The following is a 27,632-nucleotide window of genomic DNA, read 5'->3' on the forward strand; positions in this document are numbered from 1 at the left end:
CCTTGCAGGGAACTGTCTTTTTATCCCTTCTCTATTGTAACCGCTCGTATTCCCGTGATGTGTTTGGTTTCTATATAATATAAAACCTATTATTATTATTATTATTATTATTTTATTATTTTATTCCTTGTATTCTAGTAGCTTTTATATACCATACACTTTTTTGAACATTACGTTTAAACGTATTTACCTCATATCAGTCCTGATGCCTCCTATGCCATGTCGATTAGGATCTGAGCGTATAGTCCACCCATTTGAGATACATGAAACTGGGCATATTATGATTCTTCAGTATTTGTTTTCTTTTTTCTACCCCTATTTTCCCAGCTGCTGAAAGAATGACTCCTGACAGATTGATCGATGTCCCTCCTTTCCCAGGACATTCTCACTTTCCAACTTCCGTCCAGAATGGATTTCAAATCTTCTTCTTTTGAGAATGGACTAAGAAAAATGGAATTTATATTCACATTTGTGTTTTACCTTTTATGGCATTCCCTTACATTTTTTTCGTGATTATGTCCTTACATCTGCAGTGCCTTGTCCTCCTTTGCTGTTTGACATCTGGTCACCCTGCACTCTGTGGATTTCAATCCTAACCACTTTTGCTTGTTTAGCTAACGTGTTCATAGTTTAGAATTGAACCTTAATGTGGATATTAATATCTTATATTTATGTACTGTTACTTTTTTTTCATGCTTTATCGCTATTAAATTAGGTTCTGTAGGCTGGTTTTTCTTGTTAATGGCTTATGCTATACCGTTCCGTATATTTTTTGGCGTTTTGCTGTAACCATCTTTGACTTTGTAACAATAATTGATATATTACCTCCGAATTGCGGAGCAAAACACAATGTATTTAAATACATCCCCAATTGTTGATTTGTTCATTTAATATTCCATTCTATATTTTTGTACTATTCACGGAGCATAGTCCACACTTAACACACACTTGTTTGTCCAACAACATTTATAACTCTTGAGGTCTCCCCACTCGACTAAGAAAGAACTTGGCACATGAGCTTTTGTAGACTTCGTTCTACTTCCTCCGAAGTTTTAATTTAAATTCCTCTAAATGCATCGAGGGTAGACTGAGCTAGAAAGCTCGGTGCTTGCCCAACTTCTTCCTTTCGTTAGTCTCAAAGGTGCTACGAGATTTTCTACATATTGATTCTCAGACTTACAACGGCTGTTCTTCTGTGAATTCTACAACTCTGTAAAAATAGTGACAACATAGAAAAATTGCTCACAGAGGAAGCACTACAAAAGCTTACGATTCATAACTCGAGCATAGGAAAAAACATTCCTATGATGATTATTTCAAAATCCCAGTCTCTAGTGCCTATGTGTCTGCAAATAACACAACAGCATGATTATTTCAAAATCTAGGTTCTATTGCTTATATTTCCTGCAAATAACACAGCAATGAGCACAGATTACTCCTCAGTTCTTTCGTCGTTCTATTCTGTATAACCGACACAGAAGAGCAGAATTGATTATTTAAAGTCCTGTATCCAAATGAAGACTAGAGAAAGGACCAAATTATTACCCACAATCCACCTGCCATCCTCAACTGGCAAATGGCAGTGTGGGCCACAAGTGTACCTCATCACTTCCCCATCTTCTGAATCTTCTTGTGGTTTTCACGCTTTCATCTGAGGAAGCATTTCCACTTCCAACCATTCACAGGAGAGTGATTCTTTAGACATAATTTCTTTCTCCCACAATATTGTCAAGTTTCACTGCAACCGCCAAGAAGAAACCAAATATTTATGTGGATTCATCAGTTCCTAAAGGAAGTAGTTGTGAAATGTGATTCAGCACATAAACATCAGAAGGTAGGAAAGTGGATTTAAACGGAACCCAAAGTGCCCGAAAATGGTAAAGCCTGAAATCCTGAAACTTTGCTACAAATTTTCATGTTGTGGTTGTTGATATGAGCCAACTTCATTTACCCTCTTACTAGCTGCTCAGGTTATGTTTCTTTGCAAGACCAAGGAACTATTTGCTGTTGTAGCAAATTGCTAAGCTCTGCAACTTTTATTTTCTTTCTTCTATTCAAACAACAGTAATTCCTAATTAAGCCCAACTCCAGACTTAACTTTTAAAGAGTAATTTGCTTATATAAATTGTTGTTGCTTCAGAATGCCATGGCCTTTTTTCACTAGGTTTGCCTCATTCCAAGCTTGTATCGGTTGATTGTTTTGGATAGCAATATAAAAATCCATGTGTATTATTGTAAAACCATCATGTTCATTATAGTGAAGCCTAGGGAGGGCAAGACTTGATATCTACGCTACTCTTCCAATGTTTAATTTCAGTGAGCATTCTTGGAAGCATCAGATCCTTTTGATATTGACATTAGCAGGGTCAGCTACTTAGTACTTAGTGGAGAACCGTCTGACAAATCTCCATGTGCTGTAAACGTATTTCAGAAGAACTGGCAAAACCACTCTGGTTATTCTTTGCTCAACAAAAGCCTCGCGAACTGTATGGGTAGCCTAAGTTGACAGGCAACTGAAGGCGCTATATGCCAACAGTGTCAGCATGGACAAAATGTAATGCATTTAACACAAGAAATATTACATAGATTTATTATTTTATATGGTTTCCTCTTGGAATATTGCTCATCATTTACATATCTACGCATACATAATTAGAAAAAGTCCATGATATTTCCCTGTAGGCATAGAAATTCTTTAGACGTTTTTCTTCCAGAAAACCTCAAAATGGGAAAAGGTTGTGGATTGTTCACACAATCTCTTCTACTCGAATGTTTAACTTTTTTTTAATAGTAGCAAAAATACACTAGCCAGGATATTAAATCTGAAAATAAGCCTCCTGTCTTGCTACATGATTCTTTTTTACTTTGTCTTCTATGCCAGCTGTTTGAAATAAGGTCGTGTTTGCCAGCTGTTTCCAAGCAACAGAGATTTCCTCTCACAGATTTTTGCTGTTTTATTACCTGCCACTAGTATTTGTCAGCAAATGCAAAAAGGAAAGTGGAAACAGCTCAGATTAACTTTTCTGATTGAAAAAGTTTGCAAGATTTTCGTCCTGAAGAAGACAGAATAACACAATACCTTTTTTTCATAAAATCGTTTTAATGGAAACTTTTGCAAGTGTACTGCTAATGCCCCTAACATGTGACGATCCTATCACAAGCTTCCCCAGTGCTTTTACTCCCGTGCCACATTTGCCAGAAGAAGACGGCTTCTACTATGCTGTATATCTCATGTTAAGTCCTAGAATTTAGTCAACAAAATTGCCCCAAAAAACTCTGAGTCCGACTTATCCATGGGGCCATGTAGTATTGTATCTTAACATTTATTTAAAAGAAGGAACCATCTTCTTATGAATAAAACAAGAGTATAATACATGAAACACCAACCAACCCCTCACTCTCTCTACTCATCCTTAAAAGTGGCACAAGAGTTATGTCTCTGGAATTCTTTAAAGTTCCTTTTACTTGTTTTTTGATCCTTTCTATATGCCCTCGACTTATAGACAGGTTAATAACAAATCCATAATTTGCCCTCAACTTGCCTCAAATTATACTTATGGTCGACTTATAGTCTAGTATATATGGTAGATATCCTCCACACCATCTCGCCTGAACACACCCAACAACACCTTGACAAGTGCAGACCCTGTGACTACAATATTTTTTCTCCTATTGATTTTCATACTTTTGGTTCCTGTATTGAAGAACCTGGAGCTTGAAAGCTTGCGTAAATGTATTGTGTGCATATTTGGTTGGACAATTAAAGGTTCCTGTTTTGTTAGATTTTGGCTGTTATTGTATCTTGCTTATGCCTAGCACTACCTCGAATAAAGCTTTTTTTTTTATATGATTAATGTGAATCTTAGGCCTGTGTTCCTGAATGTATTACTGTTATGCTATTTTTGCTTTTAAAATGCTTGAAAAATCGAGTGGATTGGGTGGGAATCGTGGAGGGTGGAAAGATGCCATCCGTATTATGTTTCCCTATCAAACATGTGTAGTCCAAAGCTGTTTGTGTTGTGATAATTGTGTAGGCTACATTTGGTGGTTTGCCTCAGGCTTCCATAGTCAAAAATGATTTGGAGACAAACAACAACAAAAACAGTTAAGAAAACGCGCCTTAGGTTTGCAGTCACAATGGCATTTGCCACATCTATTACAAGTATAACGACACCAACAAATGATTTTGATCCTGTCTGATCTTGAGTCTACAGGATCCAGCCTTATCATTACTTGATCCGGAGACACAAAGAATACCATGGTGCTGTAGCAAGAGTTGGCAAACCACCTCTGTGACTCCTTGCCTAAGAAAACTCCATGAAATTCATTGGGTTTGCCATCCATCTCAGACAACTTTGAAGGTAACGTTCACCCGCACGCACACCAAGTCCTTTCTTCTCTTTCCCAAGCTGCTTCTTATACCATCTTGCCCTGATTAAGATTTGAATTCTTCAAAATTTCTATACAGTTCTATGTCTTTTTCGATGACTATGAAATATGATCTATTATTTTCTGGGAGTTTTTTCTTATGCGATTGTTCCACCTTTGCTGTAAAATAATAAATAGAGAATGTTCTTTAACTGAATATCCTTAATCGTGGTAACTCTTAAATTAATTTTCTAGCTTTGCCATGACAGGAGAGGTGACTTGGATCATGAAAATCAACACGCCCATAGTTGTGGATGAGGTATATTAATGATGCTCAGTTTACTGATGCTCCTTTTTCTCATGCACACACGTTCTTTCGCAAACACATGTACTTGTTTTTTCTCCTATATCTCAAACCTCTCCCATGATCATCTAACTTTTCATTTTTATATGTTTCCACAATCTTAATTAAAGTTTATTTTTCTAACTTTTTCGGATCCCAACCTTTTATTTGACAGCTTGTTTGTCTTCTTTCTTCCCTGCATTATTCGTGTGTTTGCGTATTTTAAAGCTTCACGAAGTTGTTCTAATTGCTGCCTCTCCTGGCAAAACAAGCATTCTCAATCAAGGGTTACACAAATATTGTAGGCAGCCTCCCTTGACTTCCTGACTCTTTCGTTGAGTTATATTTAACTCTGCAGGAACATAGCCTTGCAAGGTCTATTCAAGGCATCATTTATTACCAGTCAACAGCACAAAGCCTGCAATTGTATGTTTAGTGATCTTGGTATACAGTTAATAGCCACTACTTTATCTAACTCTCATGCATAAACTAGTCCTGCAACTTTTCTCTCACCAACAACGGCTCTCCTCTGTGTCCCCACATAAAGCCTGTTTAAGGGTTGTTGACAGAGAAGCCCTCTCCCAAATATACTCCACCCATCTCATATGTGGCAATATGGGCTTTCAATATCTACCATCTAAAATGATAAACAGAATTTTAACTACAGAATTGTGACACACATGTCCGTCACAGCTCATGAATTTGTCCTTTCTCTACGATCTCAAAGGAGCCTAGCAATTACGCAGGTCTCAAAACAAGACTAATTTACTATATTACTTCATGTGACACATGGGCAGGCAGGGCACAGGCTCACTCCACAGCAAGACCATGCCAACTCATGTAAGCAAAGCAAGACTTTCTTCCTCCCTGTTTTGTGGATCCGACCCCGAACCTCAGCTTCTGTAACATCTGTTCTTGTTTTGTGTGCTTCAGTCATTTCTGATCTATGAGACCCTAAGGCAAACCTATGGGGTTTCTTGGCAAGCATTGTGCCCATGTATCACCATTGTGGGTTTGTTCTCCATTGAATGTTTGAAGTAATAGCCTCTCTTGTATGATGTAGTCTTTAAGCATATCAAGTGATCTTCTGCTTGGAAAAGCATTGTAAGCAAACTGCGGTCTCTCGGGGAGGGGGGTTGCCATTCAGTCCAACACTCCCATTTGATTGTTGCATCTATGTTTTGCTATGGTCCTCTGACAAGGACAGGTAGTGGAAATCATCGTGTCAGCAATTATTATTTAAAATATTAATATTTGCCTGCCATTCAATACAGAGCAATACACATTATTAACTTGGGATCACTTCCTCCTTACTCAGGGTCACACGTGTGTTGTGTGCATCATACACACCTACTCTCTTCCCTTGCCAGCATTCTCAGAAGATGCCAGCCACAGATGTAGCATAACATCAGAATAACCTCTTCTAGAAACTGGCCACATTAGTCGCAAACCCACAAAAAATGATTACTTTAAAATAATGTTGTATTCCCCTACTTATATTCCCATCAAAGATTCAATGCAAAAAAAAACACTGGTCTCTTTCCAGAAAAGTGGAACTTCAACAAGACTGTGAAGGCGGCATATTTTTCTTATTAATGTGAAGAAATAGATCCCTACCAAATCCAATTAGAGGTGGTTTATCCAAGGGTTCCGAATGAATAAAGAGCCTTTGCCCTTCCACGCTCTTTTAAACTCGAATCTTAAACTCTTCATTCTTATGAATACTATTCCCATCAACCCACGTACTGGCCAAGTGGACGTTCTTGTGCTAAAAAGCACTGCTCATCTGCTCCAACAGCCCAACCTGAGGTGTATAAGGCAAAAGTAGGCATTGATGCAGTCAAAAGATGTGGTTCTCTCCCAGTGAGCTATGTCCATCTCTTTTTTTTTGTCAATAACCAATTAAGCTGCACAGGCTGTGAAGGACACAAATGAAATGACATCTTTTCACTTCGAAAATGTGTTTCTGCTTAGAGGAGGAAATATATAAACTATGGTGGGGATCGCAGGGGAACTGCCCACAACAACTTGCGAAAGAGATCTTTAATAGAGACCATTTTTTCCTGTGCAAAACACTGTAGTATGCATTTATAGAGGAACAAGGTGGACCAGCAAGGCTGAGGATGGAGTGTCCGGAACCACTGTCATGCCTCATTCTCTACTACTTACTTGTAACTGCATGCAATCAAACATAATTGGGACTTGGGCGCTTTGCTCCCCATGTGTGTGTTCCTAATCTCCTTAGCGCAATGATGTTTGTACTAAATCGGAATATCTGATCCATCACAGTGATCCACATGAGAATACGGGAAATGTCCCCCTTCCCCTGCTCCGGGTTATAGGGGCAAAGGAGAACTAAACAAGAAAGTTCTACTACGTAAGGGGAGTATGGGTTCCTCCTGATTTCCCCAGCACTGCTGTTCATTTTTTCTTGCAGATCAAACGTAAAGATCCAGACTTCACATTAAATGATGGTGGGTATAACAATGATTTTAATGCTTAGATATGCCACAACTACTTCATTAGAATTGATTATTTCTTGACATACTTCACATGGCCGGAGGCCAAGATTCCATCCAGTGCCCTCTTTCTTCCCTCCCTTCTCCCAGGGTGACCAGATATCCTCACATAAATATAGGACCTTTCATTAAAAAGGATGGACACGACCACAGAAAAGCTCAAAACACCCCTATAAATTAAATCCATGCTCCTTATCATGCGCCAATGGAGGCCATTTTGGAATTTCCCTATGGACGGTGGGTAAATGTTGTTGTTGTTGTGTTGTATCCTAGAAAATGAAGCCTTTGGTCCCTGGTAAATCCATGCTTCTTAGTCATCTCCCAAATAGAGACATTATTTGAATTCCTCCTGGACAAGCTGTGAAATGCCGGACAATTATCCTAGGAAAAGGAGGTACCTCTGGTCACTCTCCTTCTCCTACATAGTAGCACCAGGCCTCTGGCAAAAAGTTCATTCACCTCCCAGGAACCAGAAGGGTTCGACACCAGATTCCATTTTTTCCCCAGAGATCTTAAGCACAAAAGCCAATAGTGGTGCAAAAAACTAACTTCCAGGACAAGGAGGTGCACTTTCCCTGCCATTGTCCAGGAGGAGTAGGCCAGGTAGGGTGGCCAGTGTCCTCCTTTTCCATACTATTGTACACCTCCACCTCTCTATCCAGAGATTTCCATGTTCTTTTCCCATTTTGAGACATGACTACGGAGCAGATTTCATTCTAGGAGTGTTTCGAGCTTTTTTTGGTCATGTCCACATTTTTTCTATAATTGTCCTACATTTTGGTGCTTTTGTCCCTCCTTTTGAAGTTTATAACTTCGGCAAGGTGCCAACACCCTTCCTTTCCGGCATGTCCTTCCATTCCCCAGCCTTCTGCCAAAGGAATTCAAATGCCTCTCATTTCCAAACCTGATAGAAGCAAGAACTTATTTCTTTAGGTGGTTTTTAAACTTTTTTTGTCATGTCCTTACGTTTTCCTTTAACGTCCTCCTTTTTTGTGCAACTTTACATTGTTAGGCAGATTTTTTAGCTTTTTCTTTGTCATGTTCTCCTCCATTTTGATTGTAGCCTGAGGCAGGAACTGTCTCTAATTAAAATAATATTAAATTGTAGCCACTCTGAGAGCCCTTTTTTGTGGCTGAAGAGTGGCTATAAATTACTCCATAATAATATATAATTCAATATTAAATAGAATCCCTCCATTCTGAGCATTACTAGGGAATGTTTTTAGCTTTTCTTTCCTTCTCCTGTCCCTCCTTCGTCTGAATTCCCTCCTTCTGAATACACTAAGAGTCCTCTCTGCATAATTTTACATTTCTAGAGGAGTGATTTTAGCTTTTCTTTGGTCATCCCTACATTTCTCTTTATGTTCCTCCATTTGGGCATGCATGAAAAGGAAGCATGCACAAATGTAATTCCTGGAGTGTGTATGTGTGTGTGTTGCAATTTTTGTATTTGGTCTTTTCCATTTTTTTTCCCCTGATGGCTGTTTACTTTTGCGTGCCTCTTTTCCTCCTTTGAGTTTTAGATACATCTGGTCCCCCTGGAGAGGAGAAAGAAGAATGGGGTTATTGGGTGGGATTCAAAAGCAAAAGAGAGTGGGTATGGATCACTCCACCCAAGGCTGCATTGCCCCCGCACTTGGAGCCCTTGTCCTTTCTGTGGGCATACCAACTACATGGCTTCTGGGTCCCTTTCCTTCTTTCTTTCTTTCTTCCTTTCCTTTCTTTGCTTCCCTCCAGATGGAGCCCGTTCTTTCTTTTCGTGTCTCTTTCTCCCTCCCCCTCCCCCCTTTGCTGCCTGCATTTGTGTGTGGAAGGGATGGCCAGGCCCAGAGCCATCCGGTGCTCACTCACAGCTGCACCACTGTTCCCACCACAACAGATGCTCTTCTCAGCCACTTTGTTTCCTGTATTTGCCTTCAAGTCCTTTCCAACTTAGGGAACCCTATCCCTAGGTTTTCTTGGGAGGATTTTTAGCCAGGGGTTTGCATTGCCATCCCCTGAGACTTAGGAGATTATCACACACAGTGACGGTAGTAAGGATGTGGATTCACTCCCCGTCTCTTTATCCATTCATTTCCTACAACCCATTCCTGTGACTGCACTCGCGTGAAATTCTTTCAATGTATGCGTGATCTCACCATTACCCATTATTAAGCACTATTGCAATAACGTGAAACTCCCATTATTGCAAATGCCAACCAAAGTATTTATCACACACGCATCCCTACAAACGATTGTTAAAACCTCTAAAACACCTGCAATCCTGTTTTTTTTCGATGCATTGGTGGATAAGAGAACAATGTGAAAAATAATCATGAAGCTGACAAAAAACACTCCTTTCTATTCGGAATTTCCTTCAAAGTAAAAAGGAGCGGTTTTGTCGGCTTTCTTGTTTGGGTTATTTTTCCGTTATTTCTCTTTCACGAACGTCATCTGAAAACACCCTCATTTTGCATTTGTTTTTTTCTACTTTTCTTTTCGGTTAATCCCACTTAACTTCATGTGAAAAAACCCCACAAAGTCGGGTTTGTTTTCCTTTAAAATATAGTTTCTGCACGGATCATTCCTGTGTTAACTCCAATGCGTTTTAATAACAGTTTATGATAGGATCTGTGCAACGTCTCTGAAAGTCGTCTGACAATTTGCGATCATCATGCTTTTTCAATGTTGTTATGAAAGGATCTGCGCAACATCATCTGAAATCCTTCCCTCCTCCATCGCACCATGAAGGATGAGACTTAATGGACAAGGATTGGATAACCCCTGTGTATTAATCTCTGAGAGTGTGTGACTTTTGCCCAAGGCCCCTCTGCAGTTATTCCCAACTTTGTATCTCTGGGTTGTTTTGGACTTCAGCTCCCGATTCCTCAGCCTACTTTGGCCAAATCAGGTATTTCCGGCTTGAATTCCAAACATCTGGATTACCAAAATTTTGGAATCCTTATTTGGGTTTTCCATGGCCACTGGTTGTCCATGGCAAGTCACACTCTTCGCTCAGGGGAAGGTGGTTGCATACTCTTCTTTGAACAAATCTTGCCAAAAAACTTCAGGAATGGGTTTTCCCATAAGTAGGTAAATTGACTTGAAGTTACAAAACAATGACGTTCACCTTACAGGTGCAACAAGTTTCACTTTAGGTTTGCCCGTAATTGGAAATGACACAGCACAAGTAGAAGCTCACATTAGGGTTGTCATGTTTTTGGAAATGACACTAACAACAGAAGTTCTCATGGGTGCCATCAGCTGAAAGTGAATTTAACATACACAACAACACCAGTTCACCTTAGTGCGGTGCGAAGTTGGAATAATTGGAGGCAACAACAAAAACACAACAAGTTCACCTTCCGTTTTGTGATAAGTCGAAAAGACTGGCACACAGCAAAGCTAAACAGCGGCTTTGAAGCTCCACTGTCTTTCTCGTCGTTAAAATATGTTTTTACAAAATCTACATGAGAAGAAAAGTGATTGCTAGAGTTCATTTCGACCTACATTTTGAAGAATGTTGTCTTTGTGTAGTTCTGTTGTTCTGGAGCATTCTCAGTGCAAGCAAAGCCACTCCCCTTCTTGGGCCATTGTGGACACAAGAAAGGAATAAAATGTTAGTAATTGTTTTTCTTGGCAATCATTGTGCTCAGAGGGTGGGGTGTGCATGCCTTCCCTTTTTTCGGGGCTGAAGATTGTGTTACTTTGCCAAGTCAATCAGTGGATTTCCTGCCTTAGCCCTTTTTGAACTCCTGCTGTTTTCCTAGGTTGTTAGCCAATGCTCAATACCAACACTAGCTTGCTTATGATTTTTCTTGCATTTTTGGTTGGCATAAAAGTATCACTTTTTTTCTTTGTGGATTTTTGCTGGCCAAACAGCTACCCTTTATATTTTTCCTGGCTACATGATCGTAATTGAAAACATGTGGCAGTTTTCAGAAGTTCAGTGGTTAAATCCAAGCTTTCCCCTAATTGTCGAAACAATGTGCCAGCCAGTAAAGAAATGTACTACTTTTTTTAGAATTCCTCTTAAGCTTCAGTGGATTCTTTACTCAGTATATTCTATGCAAAATGTTTCTATTTTCAAATATTTTTTACCACCTTTTTGTACAGTGCTTCTGACATTTGTGATAATGTATTATGGAATTCTCTTTCTTTGTGATGTTTCAGCTTTAAGGCCTTAGTCTTAATGCATAGTTCCATTCAGGATGCATGGTTCCTTTCATTTTTATCAGCTAATATAAGAATTTGCAACTAGAGGTGTCTCAGTTTACAAATTGTCATTCCTGGATTTGTGTTGTAAATTTAACCATTTCCATAGTTAGAGATCATTTAATACTTGGTTGGTAATGTTTCCAACATCTATGCTGAGTAGCCAAAAGTTTAGCTTTTACCAAACAACAAATTTAAGAGCTAAAACATCTAGAAACTCCACCCTTTCTAGGTGGACAGGACATAATGGCAGAATGCTCTCCAAGGGGACCAGATAGGCGCCAACTCCCTTGTTCCAGTGAGCCATTAGTTATAGTTCCTTATCAAGATTATAAAGACAGAGTGAAAGAAACTCAGTCTATTGTCTTTTCTTTCTTATGCCCAACTCCAATTCACCCACCTTTTCTCTTGTGTCTTTCTGTCACACAGTGTGCTGTTTAGAGTATGTGTTGTGGGTAGACTTTTCATTTATTTTTTCTGGGAACATTGAATTTGAATGTTTTAATACAGTATTTTAAATTAGCTCTGCCCTGTAACTTAAAACAGAAGAGGTTGTTCTGCCCTTCTTAATACCGGACATTTGAAATGTAATTAAAAATCTCAAATGGTGATAATGATTGCCGAAAATCAGCTCTATATAGCATCGCCTTTGCGTATTGTAAAGTATTTCAAAGTCCTTAATCTCTGTCAATGACTCTCTGTTCAATTTTACTGTTCTGCCAGATTTCCACTGGGACTAAATGACAGTGTATTCATTTTTTTAAAACTATATTTTAATCCCCATCCTCATTTAAAAACAGCCTTATGCCTTGAATGCTTGTTAGTCGCTGTTAACCATGCTATGCACTACTTCTGTATTTTTACAAAGGTTCAAACGACCCAACAAAATCAGTATTATCTTTTAAATACACGCACCGCACCCACATGTTTCAGACATGTACCATCATTTATTATTTATAATATAACACACTTTTATTCAGATGCTTTTTTTCATATGTGTATGTGTATCCCCACCCCATTCTCGCCATGCATTAGCAGATATTGGTTTAGATTAATATAACTCTGTGCTAGATTTATCCGATCTTTCTGTTTGCTCCATTGTTTAAGCAAGGATAAGAAGGTGTTTGAAACAGCCTATGCATATTTATTAATGTAAGCCTCACTGGAATTTTCTCCCAGGTAAGTACGCATCAGATTCCGCATCTGCTCAGAAAACCCATTCGCCTTCTCTTTGTTGTTATTGTTTGTCTTCAAGTTGTTTCCGACTTATGGTGATCCCTAAAGGGTTTCTTGCGGTTTGTCAGGCCTCCTTCAGGGTCTAGAGTGTTACCTGCCCAAGTCACAGTGGCTTCCTGGTTCAAGCAGAGATTGAACCTCTGGACTCTCAGACCTGTTTCCCTGTGAAACCATTACACACCACCTAGCTCCCTCCTTCGTTACCTGTATCTAATTTTTGTTAACTGACTCATGGCAACCTTTGTAGATGAGACATCTGCAGATTCCCTTGTTCTCAACTGCTTTGTTCAAGTCCTGTAGGCTTCAGTTGCATGACCTCCCTTACTGGTTATACCAGCTGTGATGTGCTCTTCCTCTCTCTCTGTGCCCTCTACCCTTTCCGCATCGTTACTTTTCTAAGAATTATGAATTCTCGTGATGTGGTCAGTAAACATTCCTCTTTTAGTTATCTGGCTTCCGGGAGGTTTTCAGGCTTGATCTGTTCTAGATCCTTCTGTTTGTTTGTTCTTGCCATCCATTGTTTCTTTCAGCACTCTTCTCCACACCACATCTTCAACGAGTTATTTTTTTTTTCTTATCAGTCTTCTTCACTTGTCCAGCAATCACATCCATCATATGATGGTGAATAAATGGCTTGACTATCCTCACATTATTATTAGTTATTCTTTTGCACTTTAGTATTTTGTCCGTTCTTTCCACTGCTCTCTCCATTCTATCTGATTTTTTTGACTATCATGTCTATTCTGGTCTATTTTGATCCACTACGATGGATCTTTGACTTTTTGGTTTTTCTATTGTCCGGATGATTCTTTTGAACCTCTTCTGTGTATCTATCATCCTCATCATTCTATCTCAATCATTATTTTGGTTTTCTTTTCTTATGTTCAGCTTATGCCTACCTTGGCAGTTTCCTCCTTACCTCTTTTAATTGTTTCCAGTCTTATTAATTTCTGCTATAGTATGTGTTGTCTGTATATCAAGTTTTTAAGTTCCTTCCCACCGTCCTCACTCTCTTCCTGCCTTTGATCGAGTCTGCTGGCAAAAAATATTTTTCTACAGAGTGATAATATGGTTATGTATGTCAACCTTGCCCTTAACCCCTTTGCAATTGGGAACTATTTTGTTTCTCCATATTCTGTTCTAATCAGCATCCACTTGTCCTGAGTAAAGGTGCCGCATAGATGATCATTGTCTTGTGGCACTCCCCATTGTCTAGGGAAGCCTAGCTTTTCATATCTTATGCGTCTAAATGCTTTGCTGTAATTAATAATGCCAGGCATTTTCTTCTCCCCCTCCCCCCCTTCTTGTGCCTTTCCATTGTCCAATGTTTTTTTCTATGTCCTCTTATTTCCTTCCCTCCACCTCTTGTTTCTCATTCTCTCCATTTACGTTTGGTTGGGTTATTTGCTGCGAAGTTTTAACATGACTTTCTTTGCTTGCCTTGGGGAATTATGCACATCTGTAATTACTGCAGTCTTTTATGTCTCCTTTTTTTGTGGTGGAATGTATTTGTATCCCATAATTCTCATTTAGGTTACTCGATTTACTTATGGCATTCTGGCATGCTTGTTATACCTCTGTGTTGTACACCCCGCCTGCACCCCCACATCTTACGCATGGACGTTTGGTTAAATGGTTGCTCTATGTCCATTTTTCCGGATTCATACAATAGTTTCAAATTTAGCTAGGACACAATATGAACAAGAGAAAACCCGTGTTTTATAAAACCTTATTCATTAATCCTTTTTGTAGTTTAGCATTTAGAGGTTCACGCTTTTGCCCATGTATCCAGCATCAATTGAGAGAATGTAAGCCATCCTATTAAGTAATCATCATTAAATTAGAGGAAAGGTCGGGTACCAAGACTTTACCCCAAAACCACGCGTGAAGACTGTGTAATCTTTATGACAGTATAAATTACCAATTGAGAACATTCAATACGTTTCTTTTATTGCCTCAGTCCTCTTGAAAGAAGGCAAACATTTATTTAATGACAGGATACGTATTATCTTTGAAACTTTAGTTTTACTCCTCTCCTCCTTTAAAAATCCCATAAAGAATGAAATCTATTAACTGCTGTTTAACCCATTCTATGCCAGCTCAAGAAAATTTTAAGCACTATTCGTTATTAAATTTTCCTACATTTTCTTAGGCAGGATATTCAGAAATGATTTGGCGTTCCTTCCTCTAAAGTTGTGTTGTTGTTTTGTGTTTGTTTGTATATATATATTTATTATTACCTTTATTTATAAAGCGCTTGTAAATTTACACGCTGTAATTTTTTAGTCGACGTTTCCCTTGCCTCAGCTTACATCTAAACGACCGACACAAAAGGGAGGGATGGTGGTGGGGTAGGATCAGGTCCAGCAGATCTTCCTCCACTCTCGAGCCTGGCCCGGCAGATGGACTGGAGAAGGGCCTTGGCTTCTTTGGATGGTTAAAGGGCTTCAAAACTTGGTTTAGATTGCCACAAAGTAATTGGCATTGCCTAACCATATGTTGTGTTGTAAGCACTATGGCTCTTCATCCTTGTCAGGGGTGCTAACCTTTCTCCTCTTCATACAACCAATATTAATTATTTCCATGTTTATTTTCAGTATTTTCCATGATTCTCTATTGGGCAAGATATTTATTTATTTATTATTTCCGGTTTTTATTTCATCTTCTCCATTTCTCCTATCTCTTGTGGCAGTATTTCCCTCATTGTTTCCTCCCTGGGCAGTTTTGGTTTCCCTATGGGCATGTATTGTTCATTGTTTTATAAATCTCTCGTTGTTGTAGAGCCTGTTTATAAGTACAATAGAATTAATTACAGTGTGGTTGGTGTGTGTGTATGTATATGTATATATTTTGGCTCTTTATATGTGTGTGTTCGTATATATATTTATATTTTGGCACTTTATATATGTGTTGTGTTTGTATATTTCTTTATTTGTGTTTTATATATTGTGTGTGGGTACAGTTTATATAGTTTTTTCTTTTCACATTTTTATTTGTTATATTTATTGGCACTTTTTTTTTTATATGTGTGTGTGTGTGTTGTTCATATTTATATTTATATATTTGTGCACTTTTTTATGTTGTGGTGTTTATATATTATTATATATATTTGGCACTTTATATTGTGTTTGTTAGATCTATATGTTGTGTGTGTGTTTGTGTGTGTTTACTATTATATCATCTGTATATATTTTGGCATGCGTTATATTCGTGTGTGTTTTGTGTCTATCTCTCTCTACTTATGGCCTTTCTTTGTTTGTGTGTCTATCATTGTGTGTGTCCCGTGCCGCTTCCCTCATTTTTTCTATATCTCTTGTGCCTTTCCATGTGTGTTCTCTCGTCGCTCTCCGTGCCCTTCTATGTGTTTTAACAGTATATATTGTTTTTACAGTATATCTATGTTCTATATATTTGCCCTTTATCTCGTGTGTGTCTCTTGTGTGTGTGGGTGTGGTGTTTGTACCCTTCTAAAATCTTATTTTTGGCCTTTATCTTCTGTGTGTCGCTCCTTCTCTGGCCCTTTCCTCATATGTGTGTGTCTAGTTTGTGTCCCGTACTCTCTGCTCTTGTCCGCTCCTTTGGCCTCTAGCTTGGGATGGGTGCTGGGGTCTGTTCCCCGTGCCCACTCCTCCCACTCCCCCCTCCCCGTTACTGGAACCTCCTACGTGTTCTGTGTGTGACCTGGTGGATATCTGATGGCGGACCTGGGTCGGCCTCATCGGCACCATGGCCCCCCTCAGCACCGATGAGCCGCCACCTCCCCCCCCTTCCCCCTTCTCTCTCTCCTCTCTCCCCTCGCTCCCCTCCTCAGGCGGTGGAGGCTTGCCTGCTGCCGCCCATCAGCAGCCCCTTCTCCCCCTACATTCTCAGTCCTCTACCGGATCCCTCTTCCCCCGGCCGACCTCGTCGGAGCCTCCAGCCTCAGTAAGTACGCCTAGGCTTGGAGCGATGACGCTAGGCTACTTACTTGCTCTGCAGAGAGAGACCTGGGTGCGAATCCCGGGCCTCAGGCCCTGGATAGTCAACTCTCTCAGTCTCTTTCTTTATCTTTATTCTAATTGGAGGGTTCTCTTGTTTTATTTCTCTTCTTCTTTTATTGTAGCTTCTACTGAAAGAAAGAAGTTGGCGCGTGACTTGTCTAGATTGTTTACTTCTTCAGATGCATTTATTATTGTTATTGTTATGCGATAGATCCTTGCAGCACTTTGAGACTAAAGGAAGGAGACTTTGGCAGCCTGATCTCTCTTAGGCTTATCCTACCTCCTCGGTGCATTTTGATATACTTATTTTTATTATTATTTTATTATTATTTCAGAGAACCTTGTTAGCCACCTTGAGTACGAAAGAAGAAAGGGCTTGGTAGTCCTAATCTACTTCCTCAATGCACTTGATGTTGTTTGGTGTTTTATAGAATAGAATATATAGCTTCATTTACAGTCAAAGACAGCATGTTATTGTTATATAGGAGATCTTATAGCACCTTTGGACTAAAGAGAAGTTTTGGCAGCATATTTTCCTGACTTTCAGTCTACTTCCTCAGATTGCCATGCTCTTCTATAGACTAACACAGCTCTGTCTTTCATTTCATCATATTAGGGGTTCCCTATCCTGAAATGCTCCTGGGTGACCTGTCACACAGGAGTTTGTTTATCATGGGATTTTCCTTGCCAAGATCTGTCGAGGAGGTTTTCCATTGCCCTTCCCCTGAGGATTCTGAGAGGTGTGCTCTGAGTGGTTGTCCTTTTTGGTAAGGCTGGAGGCCCACAGCAACAAACACTGGGCTTCCAATCGAGGGATTCTGTGGTTTCACCTGGTGGGGTCCGCTCACCTGGGCTAGTGGAGAAAGGTTGAGGAGACATCTCTGAGGGGAAAAGGGAGTCTGCTCTGCTGGGACTTTTTGGGAAGCAGTGTCCAAGGAGGACAAGCACCCAGATGTAGGACCTTCAAGGAATAAATGGATGGATTTTCATTAAACCACATTTTTTACTGTGCATTGGTTTACTTAGCTATATTACTTTTATTCTCTCTTAGAGAGTCTTGTAGCACCTTTGAGACTAAGGTCCAAAACACTGCAGAAACACCCTTTTAGCCGCTTCAACTCTCTCTGGCTCATGCTAGAGAATCTTGTTTAGTCCTTTAAGACTTGTTGTCTTGAGGTGCCCTGCAAGACTCTCTCATTACTTTTACTTCTTTTTAGTGCAATGCTGGTTTTCGGTCTTCTGTGCTTGGCTTGTAATCACACAGTTGCTTTTTTTTCCTCCGAAAGCACCATCACTTAAATGGTTGTTGTCTTGTGTCAAACCGAGTTCACCTTCAACCTCTCCATGTTTTTTTCGCGTGCTCTTAAAAGGTACTATTCCTATGCTCCTTAGCTCCTCCTTTTGCTGCTGGTGGTATTGCGGTTTTAAGGAGGTTGTTGTTATTGAAATTCTTAATTTGGCAAATTCACTCCTTAAATTACTCCAATCCCATCATTCCACTCTTCCCTTTCTCTTTCTTTCTCCATGATTTTTTTTCTTTTCTCCCACACTTCTTCTCCTTTTTTTTTCGCTGGTCCTATATTGTGTCCCAGCTTCCCTCCCTGTGTTGGCCCCCATTCGACTCTATCCTTCTCCCATCATTGTCTCTTGCTTAAGGTCCCTACTGTTTCCTCCCGGCAGCATCGAATCACCCAATGGTTTATATAGTGATAGAAGCAGTAAAGAAAACAAAGTGTCACTGACGATCTCCCCAACAACAATGAGTAACTGTTACTAGAAGGTGTTAGTGACAGAAAAAATTCACTTCTCCTAGTATCTTCCCGTTGTTCCTATCTTTTCCCAACCTAAACGTTTCAGAGCAATATCAAAAATATCCTCACGCTCATTATTAAAAATTAATCTCTTTGTGCCACTGGACAGTTTAACACTTGGCCATGTTGTTGCTAACAAGCTCGAAAACCCTCTACATGGTTGTGCATGGCCCACTCACTCATGGTGTGCATTGGCCTCCAGAAAAAGTCACCTGCCAATCTGACAATTTTTTAAAAAAGAAAAATTGCCCTTGATAGATGTTTTCACTGACTTCAAGGTTTATTTGCTATGACAGTTTAGAGCCAAGGTTGCCCTGCTAAAAGAGTGCCATTGTTTAACTTTCTGGTGACTTGATCATCTTCTCCACTGCTCCTAAAAAGCAACACTCTTTCTGTCATCCTTTCTAGCAGGCATACTTCTCCATCTGTGTGTCTTCTCTGTGTGTATGAATAATTAATAGCAACAGACTTTGAGTGAGGTACCAAAAATAAGTGAAGCGTTGCAATCATTCAGCTGTAAAGAGATGATTTTTTAATGTATTTGTTTTCTGGTACTGTATCAACAAGGCAAAATAATGGCTACCATTCTTTCTGGTGACACATCCTGATAACTGGAGCCAACTGATCAGCTAAAAACATGGTGTTTTTGTTATTTGCGGTTTTTCCATATTCACGGGGGTCTTGTGCCCCTAACCCTAGCAAATATGGAGGGACAAGTATACTAAGATATGTGGTGATATACTTGAATCAAATCAACACAGTATGTGTTCTCAGTTTGATTCATCTGTAAAGAACACAAAACATGGGAAGTTTTCTTGAAGAGGGCTACAGCTTTTTCCCCCTGTAACAACTCTATGTCAAAAGTAGAAAGCCACTATCATTGTATAGGAACTGAAGGGTCTATATTTACCTTGATGTCTGGGATTATTGGTGGAAGATGGGCAAAGATGTTATCATCTTGACCATATGGGCTGCAGTAAGTAGTATTGCAACATAACCTCCATCTGTCAATGCAGGATGCTCAGAACGTTTCTCATGAACTTTGTCATCTCAGGCCAAATCCAGCTCCTTTTCACATTTTGAATTATTCCTTCTGGTGAGCTTCCAGTTCTTTCATTTGTTGTTGTTTAGGTGCCTTCAAGTCACCTCTGATTTATGGCAACCCTATCCTAGGTTTCCCTTGACAAGATTTATTATCCAGAGTACATTTGCCATTGCCTTCCTGTAAGGCTGAGAGAGCATGCTAGGCCCAAGATCACCCAGTAAGTTTCCATGGTTGAGTGGGAATTTGAACCCTGGTCTCCCAGGGACCTATTCCAACACTCACGTGGGATCTTTGAATTAAATTATTTGTCTGGGAAGATATATTAGTATATGGGGAACTGAGAAAATTTCACCTCTCACCTCCAGACACTTTGAGCTGTCTCAATCCACATCCCTGCGCTGGTTGAAAAAAATCCACCCTAGCGAGAGAGAACGCATGTGAATGTGTCAGTCTGTAATGTCCTCCATTCAGCCATCCATTTGCTTATGTTACTTTCAGCTGGAGATGGATAGCTTTTTGTCCGTAACCTAAATAAAGATCATGTGGATCTGTGCTCCAGACAAGACACCCGTTGCTAGAGAAATCCAAATGAATTTACAATCCACATCCTAAAGCTCTCCTTTCTCATTTAAAGGGATTAGATCACCTCCAGACCATCATTCACAGTCAGTCTGAGGGGCATGAATAAGTTCCACACCACAGTCTTCCCTCATTTACCCATTATATAGTTGAAAAGCATTGTTCATCTTTATCCCTTCCCAATCAATTGCACACTCCTTTTAACTTTCTTGGCCGGCAATCCATTTCCAAAATAGATTAAACTGAAGCTATGTGATCAAAGTTACAGCAGCCCTGTTGATCCCTTAGAGGAAGAGTTATAGAGTCAATGAGATAGTACTTTTGATAGGATGCAGTTGGGGCAGACAAGGGCTGATATCAAGGATACAGTATCCCTTACACACCTTCTGTAAGGCACTTATTTACAAAAGAGAGAGCTTTCTTATAGTGTTATCCTGTTGTGGGAATGGCCTCCTGCAGGATGTATGCTTACCCACAACATTGCATTCTTTTCAGTGTCATGTTAAAGCTTACTTATGTGTGTAGGGTTTTTCTTTTTAAAGAATGTAATTTTTTAAAGAATGTTAATATATATATATATATATATATATATATATATATATATATATATATATTTATTGAAAACTCTTGGTTTTATGGCTTATTTTTAGCTTGTTTTTTAAAAACAATTTCAATATTTATGTCCCCAAAGTGAAAAGGTATTTAGTTTTCAGCCAGAGAGCTCTGGTGTCTCACCAACCTACAAATCCAACGGATGGGATGTTTACCTTAGCTATGTTCACCCAATATGTGTGTGTGTGTGTGTGAAAGAGAGAGAGAGAGAGAGAAGCCCTTTTCTACCATTTGTAGCAGTTCAGTCCTAACATTGATTTACCACTTCAGTGAGAGCTAGATCCCAGAAAGGGAAGAAATGTTTGCTTTCTGTAGAAAGCCATGCCCTCTTATGGTATGTGTGGCTTAAGGTCATTATCCTTGCTTTTTTCACTCTACAGGTATCCACCAAGTGGGACAAAAATGGAGCATCATTTTCAACCTTTCTCTTTCTCAAGAAGAGGAGCTGCAACTAGCTGAGTTGAGACTTCATCTGCCTAGGTCTGGGAGAAATACTGCTTTCAACAATACTCCAGTGTCAGTGGATCTGTATCACCAACAAGAAATAATTTGCCCAAGTGGTCAAAACTGCCTACACATTAAATACATAGGCTCCTTTGGGGCATTCCCATCAGCACATTCAAACTGGGTAGTCCTGGAAGTCACAGACCAGCTTTTGAAGTGGTACACCAATAGCAGTTCAGCAAAGGATCCTTCTCAGGAGTTTCTAAATCAAATACAACAGCTTACCAAAAACATCCCAAAGCAAGTGACCAGCACATGTGGATCTGTAGACAGAAGAGCTATTTTGGTGCTTTTCTTAAGACTTTCCAAAGAAGAGAAAAAACAAAGCAGCTCAAGCTTACTCCAGACAGTGAAGAGCTCAAAATTCTTTCTGCAGGGAATACCAAAAGAGACAGTACCAGTCTGGAACACCAAGAGGCACAGACGCCACAAGAGCCCCCAAGATTCATCTTTACTGAGCTTGGAAAAACTAGAGTTCAAACACCTGTGCCGAAGAGTGGACCTCCTTATTAGTTTTGAAAAGATAGGCTGGAATTCCTGGGTTATATATCCCAAGCAATACAATGCTTTTCGTTGTGAGGGAACATGTCCTGTCCCACTAAATGATGATTTCCAGCCAAGCAACAATGCTTACATGCAGGTAAGATTGTCAAAAGTAACAACTATAGATTATGAAACAAGCAACTGAACACATATTTTTTGCTTGATTAGGAGTGGTGTATAGATGATTCTTAGATGAGGCTGTTCTCAGTCACCTTCATGGGGTCAAAGAAATTTTCTTTATGACGGCACTTGATAAAAAGAAAAACACCTGTCAGCTAGGTGGCCAAGGTAGTCTCCCCATGAAGTCTAGAGGAGACCAGGTACCCAATCCACAACACAGTGAGGACATCAGAAGATTCTTTATTGAGATATTCTTTCCTCCCCTCAGCCTTAGACTGGGCTTTCCCTTTTCTCTTTGCATTTGAATACAGCACTTCAGGACCATTAAGAATTTCATTGTAAGGAAATACCTCAAAGCTACCATCCTTTAGACATATTACCACAGTGTGTTTATTTTGTTGACAACTGTGATCTTTATTTTGATTGACCAGGAATACCTATGTCTTGTGTGGCTTAAGGTTCAATTTGGTTGTCTTTGTCTAGTCCATTCTTAACAAAGGACACCCATTTAGAAAAGTCTGGACAATTTCTCCCAACAATTTCATGTCTGTGTTGAATAACATCAGGGACAAAACTGAACCCTGATGGATCTCTAAAGGCCAAAGGTGTAATACAGAAATCCCTCGGGCTACTTGGCTTTGTCCTCCCAAGACAGAATGTAAAACAGTATCTCCCAAGTCTCATTCAAACCGGTTACCATGATCAATAGTATCAACAGCTGCTGAAAGACCCAGCAAAACTAACAGGAAAACAATCCTCTGTCCATTTCCCAGGACAGATAATGGACAAAACTGACCAAAGCTGTTTATCTATCATTCAGGCCTGAAACCAGATAAAAATGGATTCAGATGATCCATATCGAGATCTCATATTTTTCCACTGCCGTATCTCCTATACTACCATTAATATTCTAGTTGAAAACTAGTGTTCAGAAGTATTATCATATTTTAATTCCAACCGTAATGGTATTCCTGAAACCTTTCCTACAATCTCTAAAAGCTCTGGCAGTGCTAAAGTGTTCCCTTTCCTGTTTGGCTGGAACCCTTGACAGGAACTCACCTTTACATACTGCATCATTTTCTTGTGGGTTGTCTCTTTATTCTCTCCCCAGCAATCATAATGCACCCCAGCCCAAAGCCATCACAGACTTCCCACCTGTCAAGCAACTGCAGGCAGGAGATGCAGCTAATGTACACTCCACTCTCAAAATTCAGAATTCTAGAGTGGAAGGGAAGTTAAAGCTGAGAATGTCAGTATTGACAGAGATATCCAGCTTGCAACTTAATGTCACAACATTTCTTTATAAGTGAAAGTCTGAGTCTTGGTAACAGTTTTAAAATAAAGTTCTAACACCATAAATATCGTAGCAACAGGGGGGACCCAGGGGCTGTGAAGACCGGCCATTAAGGCCAGCCTGTGACATCCATACGACACACAGCCCAACTCCACCCCCATGGTGGCATGATGCCACGCTCCGTTCCACATGACATGCAACATCACATCGATCTTCTGGCACTGGGTTTACATGACATAGCACCAAAGGAACACCTTAAAGCCATGGCTATCATGCCCTGGAAAGACCAGATTGGGGCTGCAGCATGTGGTTGCCACCGCTCCAATCCAGCACAGCTGGAGGCGATTACAGGCCGTGCCTTAGGGGCAGTCTTTACAGCCTCCAAGTATGCAGTCTCAGAATACTGGATGTAGTATTCCTGAAGTTTTGGGTTATGAACCTGATAATTAATCTATGTGACCACATGAAATACTGAGGTATGTGCATAATGAAATTATTTATATTTTCCCCCTAATAGGTAGAATTTGTGGAGCGGGGGAAGGTTATTATGTGCATAAAGGGGGAAGAAGAAAAAATGGGTAGAGAAAGTGAATGGTCTTTGTTCAGGTGAAGACAAAAGATTAAGGACTAGCGTCCTCTAAAACAAGAGCTTAATGTTCTGGTGCTAGCTCAGGTTTCAAGAAAATATAGGGGAAAATATAAGCCATGGATTATTGATATTATTCTCGCAGCTGTTGGAAAAACTGTTCCTCAATAGAACAATGAATGGCCTATTGCATAATTCAGTACAGTATCTTACAACAGGAAAATACAATTAACTTATCCAACAAGGATCTTGTGAAAATTAACAACATGATAAACATGGAAGGTCCCCTGGTCACCTTAAATGCTATATAGATGTAAATGAATCCAATTGTTTGCCCATTTTTCCAGATTCCCATTCTTTGTCAAGAAGAAATATGATAGCCTTATTTCTCCATTGTATGCTTCTATGGAAATAGGTTTATTGCCTACCAAACATTAGATCAATGGAAAAAGTTTTTCTGAAAAGTGGCAATGCCACTGCAGTTTCATACTCTTCTATTTATATTATTTCAAAGCAATTAGTACAGGAAAGTATGAATTTGAGAACCCTCTAACTGAATGGGTATGTGACGGACTGCAAGAAAAAGGAAAAATACATAAACTGTATTTGGAAAAAGGGGGATGTATTGAAAAAGCACACAACATCTCTGCAAAGGATGCCTCTGACCAATAATATTTGCATAAACTAAGAACTAATAAACTAATACACTTTTCTTTAAAGAGATGTGTGGGTCCCTGGAAAGCTGGTTGCTATGGAAGTACAGAAAAGGGGCTGACCACTAAAGAAAAGAGACAAAATCTAATAATGGTATTGGAAAAAATAATTGATATCAAATAGTTCTCGAGAAACAATAAAATGCACATTTTTTATTCAATTGGTGATAGTCAATTGGTGAAGAAGTTAACTAAATGTAATTAATATTGCCTAAGAGACTGATACACCTTCATCTAGGGACACAGAACCTATTCTGTTTAACCTCCTTCATAGATGTTCTTAGATTTTAAAAAACATTTCTCTTCCAGAGTGTGCTGAAATATCATTACCCAGAACGCGTTCCCGCTGCCTGCTGCATCCCAGTGAGACTCAGCCCACTAAGCCTGCTCTATTATGAAGAAGGACGGGTTAGCATAGGTCACCATGAAGATATGATAGTAGAAGAGTGTGGCTGCCGCTGAAGAGACTGCATTGTGCGACAGAAGCTTCTGTTCTGGCCCTTCCTAAACTGAGAAAATAAAAGAAGACTTGCTTCATGGACAAAACAGTTCTCTAATGAGCTGTCATTAAAGTATGATGGTGAGACCAGCTTGGAAGACAGGCCCTTCTTGTATGCAAAGTTATGGGCTACCAAAAGTATTTATTTTCAATCACTGTTAAAAGTGAGAATGAAAGCTTGATAGATCTGGGTTTGAAGACCGTCTGCTGAAAAGCCGAGAATATTAGAATTCAGACTACAGAAAGATCGAGACTTTTGCACCATGAGGTGACATCTCGTCAAGAGGTGAATGCATGGTCCTATCCTTACAGTGATATGTTGATCATACTTTGGAAAATTATTAACCTGAGTCAGTGGTCATTTGTTCTGTGTCCAATGTGGCAACAAGAACCCTGATCTTAAAGTTTTATGTCATGAGGAAGGTTAAACACAGCAAGAGGGACAGTATCTGATGGGACAGTGTGTGAGGAGCTGCTATGTATGAACTAATCCTACAACAAACATGTTTACATCTTTGTCACACAGGTAAATAAAAGTAGAATTTAAGAATACAACTTATTTCATTGCTCTCAACCAGTAAAGTAAAATTTAACAAATTGTTTAAAACAAGGAAAAATAGATGCTTCAGAAGCATTTTTTCTCTCAGCTCCACAATCAACTTCAAAAGAACGAGGGAGTAACTCTTCTATCATTGATTGCATTTCCCAATGGGGGAATAATACAGCTGAGAGGAAAGTAGATGTTACCTCTTTACTTACTTAATGCTCCAAGCCAGCTGTCTAAGCTATCAAGGGACTTTGCTAACAAAGCTTAGGTGTCTTTACAAAGGAAAACAGGTAGTTACACATTTCAAGGTCATTCAATTCCCCATTGCTCCTTAAAATAGAATATTTCAATAATTTAGAGGCAATTTTTTTTATGTATGATCATGATTGATAGTGACTGAGACTGAGTTGACAAATGGCCAGCTGCATGCTGTAACCAGTTCCTTAAATCAGGTTTCTTGTGGGACAGCACCTCTACCAAAATTGAGTCAAGGTATGACCAAACAGGTTACTAGAAAGTGTATCCAAAGAAAGGCGTGTTTCCATATTCCAAGTGGCAGAAAAAGCCCACATATAGTGTTATGGCTCTTTTTGTATGTTAATATTCAGCATACATTCTCTGTTGCGAGGTGACATCAATTTTATTATCAAGATTCCATGCATCTGAGATGTACGTGTATTGTGTCACTATGTGGCTGAACAGACCATCAGTTTGAGCTGGCAGCATGGGAATGTGGTGACTGCATGCCACAGCCCCGACTCCACCCCCAGTCCAGATGGTGGGCAGTGTTGGGGCATTCCTACAGCGCAGTAACCAGACACTGCACACCGCAGGAGCACAGAAGAGCTGCAGTGGCAATGAAAAAAAGCACCTGTTTTCCAGCCCAAAAAAGAGCAGCATTTTGCCGCTCCTTTTTGAGCCAAAAAATGCCCAATCCAGCGCTCAAAGGGGTGATGTACAGCCGTCTGTTCCAGCCCTGTGCCTCTGTACTCATATCTCCCGATGCTACCCCTCCAAAACCCACCTTGTTAAGCAGCAAAGTGCCTCACCCCATATGTCCCTGTTGTGAGAAAGCAGAGGAATGAGCGGAGACATATGCTGCAAGAGACATCCACAGACTGTAGGAGTTTTTGTGAGCTTTGCAGATGATGTGTTTGTATCATTGCCAGCCACAAGAAAATAGCTGGACATATCCCTTCTCATCCTCATATTCTCTGACAACACAGAAATGGTTGTGTTCGGGAGAGGGGGTTGTCTTGCTAAAAAGTGAAGTTTTGGGGAGGATTTTGGTCATTGCATGATTGGAATAGAATTTTGATCTACGTAATGAATATAAAAGTGAGTTGCAATGGTGTACATCCAACAATCCATTTTAAAAGGATGTCAGGCATTATCTCTCCTGCTGTTGTGTTCCAAATGCAGAAAGGATGAAGACTGTTTCAGCTAATGAAACTATGCCCTACCCCTACATTTAGTTTGTCTCTTATACCCAAAGACAGCAGAATAGGTATTCCAGTTCAGTTCTTGAAGGCACGGCCATACCCAAGGCAAAGTGTCCTCCTACCGTATGAGCAAAATAATGTCTGACTTTTAGCCTTTATTCAGGATCTCACTCTAAAATTACGCAAACCAAGAATGCCAAATACCCTCCATTGCTTGGCAGACAACATCATTAAAAAGCTCTAGAACATGTCTTTGCTATTTCACACGTGAAGCAATGCCAAGGGAAGTGAGCCAGCACCTGTTTTGAACTTACAATTGTGGTCCAACTGTATATGTAGCAAAATAGGTCCATGTGCATGTGAGTGCCCTTTCACATGTTAGAGCCCCTATGTCCACAGGATATCGCTTCAGAGGATTCTCTGGAAAAGCCTTTTGGACCCTTAAATCAAAAGTATTCAAGAGGTATACATTAAGATGTATGAGGTTAACTTTTATATTTTACTAATTAATATTTTTTTGCATGCAGAGACTCAGCACACTACCTGTTATGCCAGTTTTCAAATCATGGTTCTCTTGGTGCCATTTTTTGCATTTCAACACCATGCTTCTTCCAGGTATTATAAATATGCTAGAAGCTAATGTCTTTCCAGCCTGCATTATTCCCTTTGCAAGATGGGAAGCAAGATGAGAGTGGGC

The 27,632-nt window shown here is 39.8% G+C and overlaps 1 protein-coding gene and 1 pseudogene across 1 annotated transcript in view; one reads left to right on the forward strand and one right to left on the reverse strand.

Annotated features, from left to right (window-relative positions):
• NODAL (nodal growth differentiation factor) overlaps nt 1-25,515 on the forward strand; it is a 27,605-nt gene extending 2,090 nt beyond the window's left edge. The window contains exons 2-3 of the mRNA XM_042459469.1: nt 21,068-21,831; nt 24,757-25,515. Coding sequence (XP_042315403.1) covers nt 21,068-21,831; nt 24,757-24,909 — 917 coding nt within the window. The 3' untranslated portion in view covers nt 24,910-25,515. The remainder of the gene's footprint in view (nt 1-21,067; nt 21,832-24,756) is intronic.
• On the reverse strand, nt 15,110-15,228 carry LOC121927480 (annotated as a pseudogene).
• Nucleotides 25,516-27,632: the final 2,117 nt, after the last annotated feature.

This window comes from Sceloporus undulatus, chromosome 3 (genome assembly GCF_019175285.1).
Source record: "Sceloporus undulatus isolate JIND9_A2432 ecotype Alabama chromosome 3, SceUnd_v1.1, whole genome shotgun sequence".
Taxonomy (NCBI): domain Eukaryota; kingdom Metazoa; phylum Chordata; class Lepidosauria; order Squamata; family Phrynosomatidae; genus Sceloporus; species Sceloporus undulatus.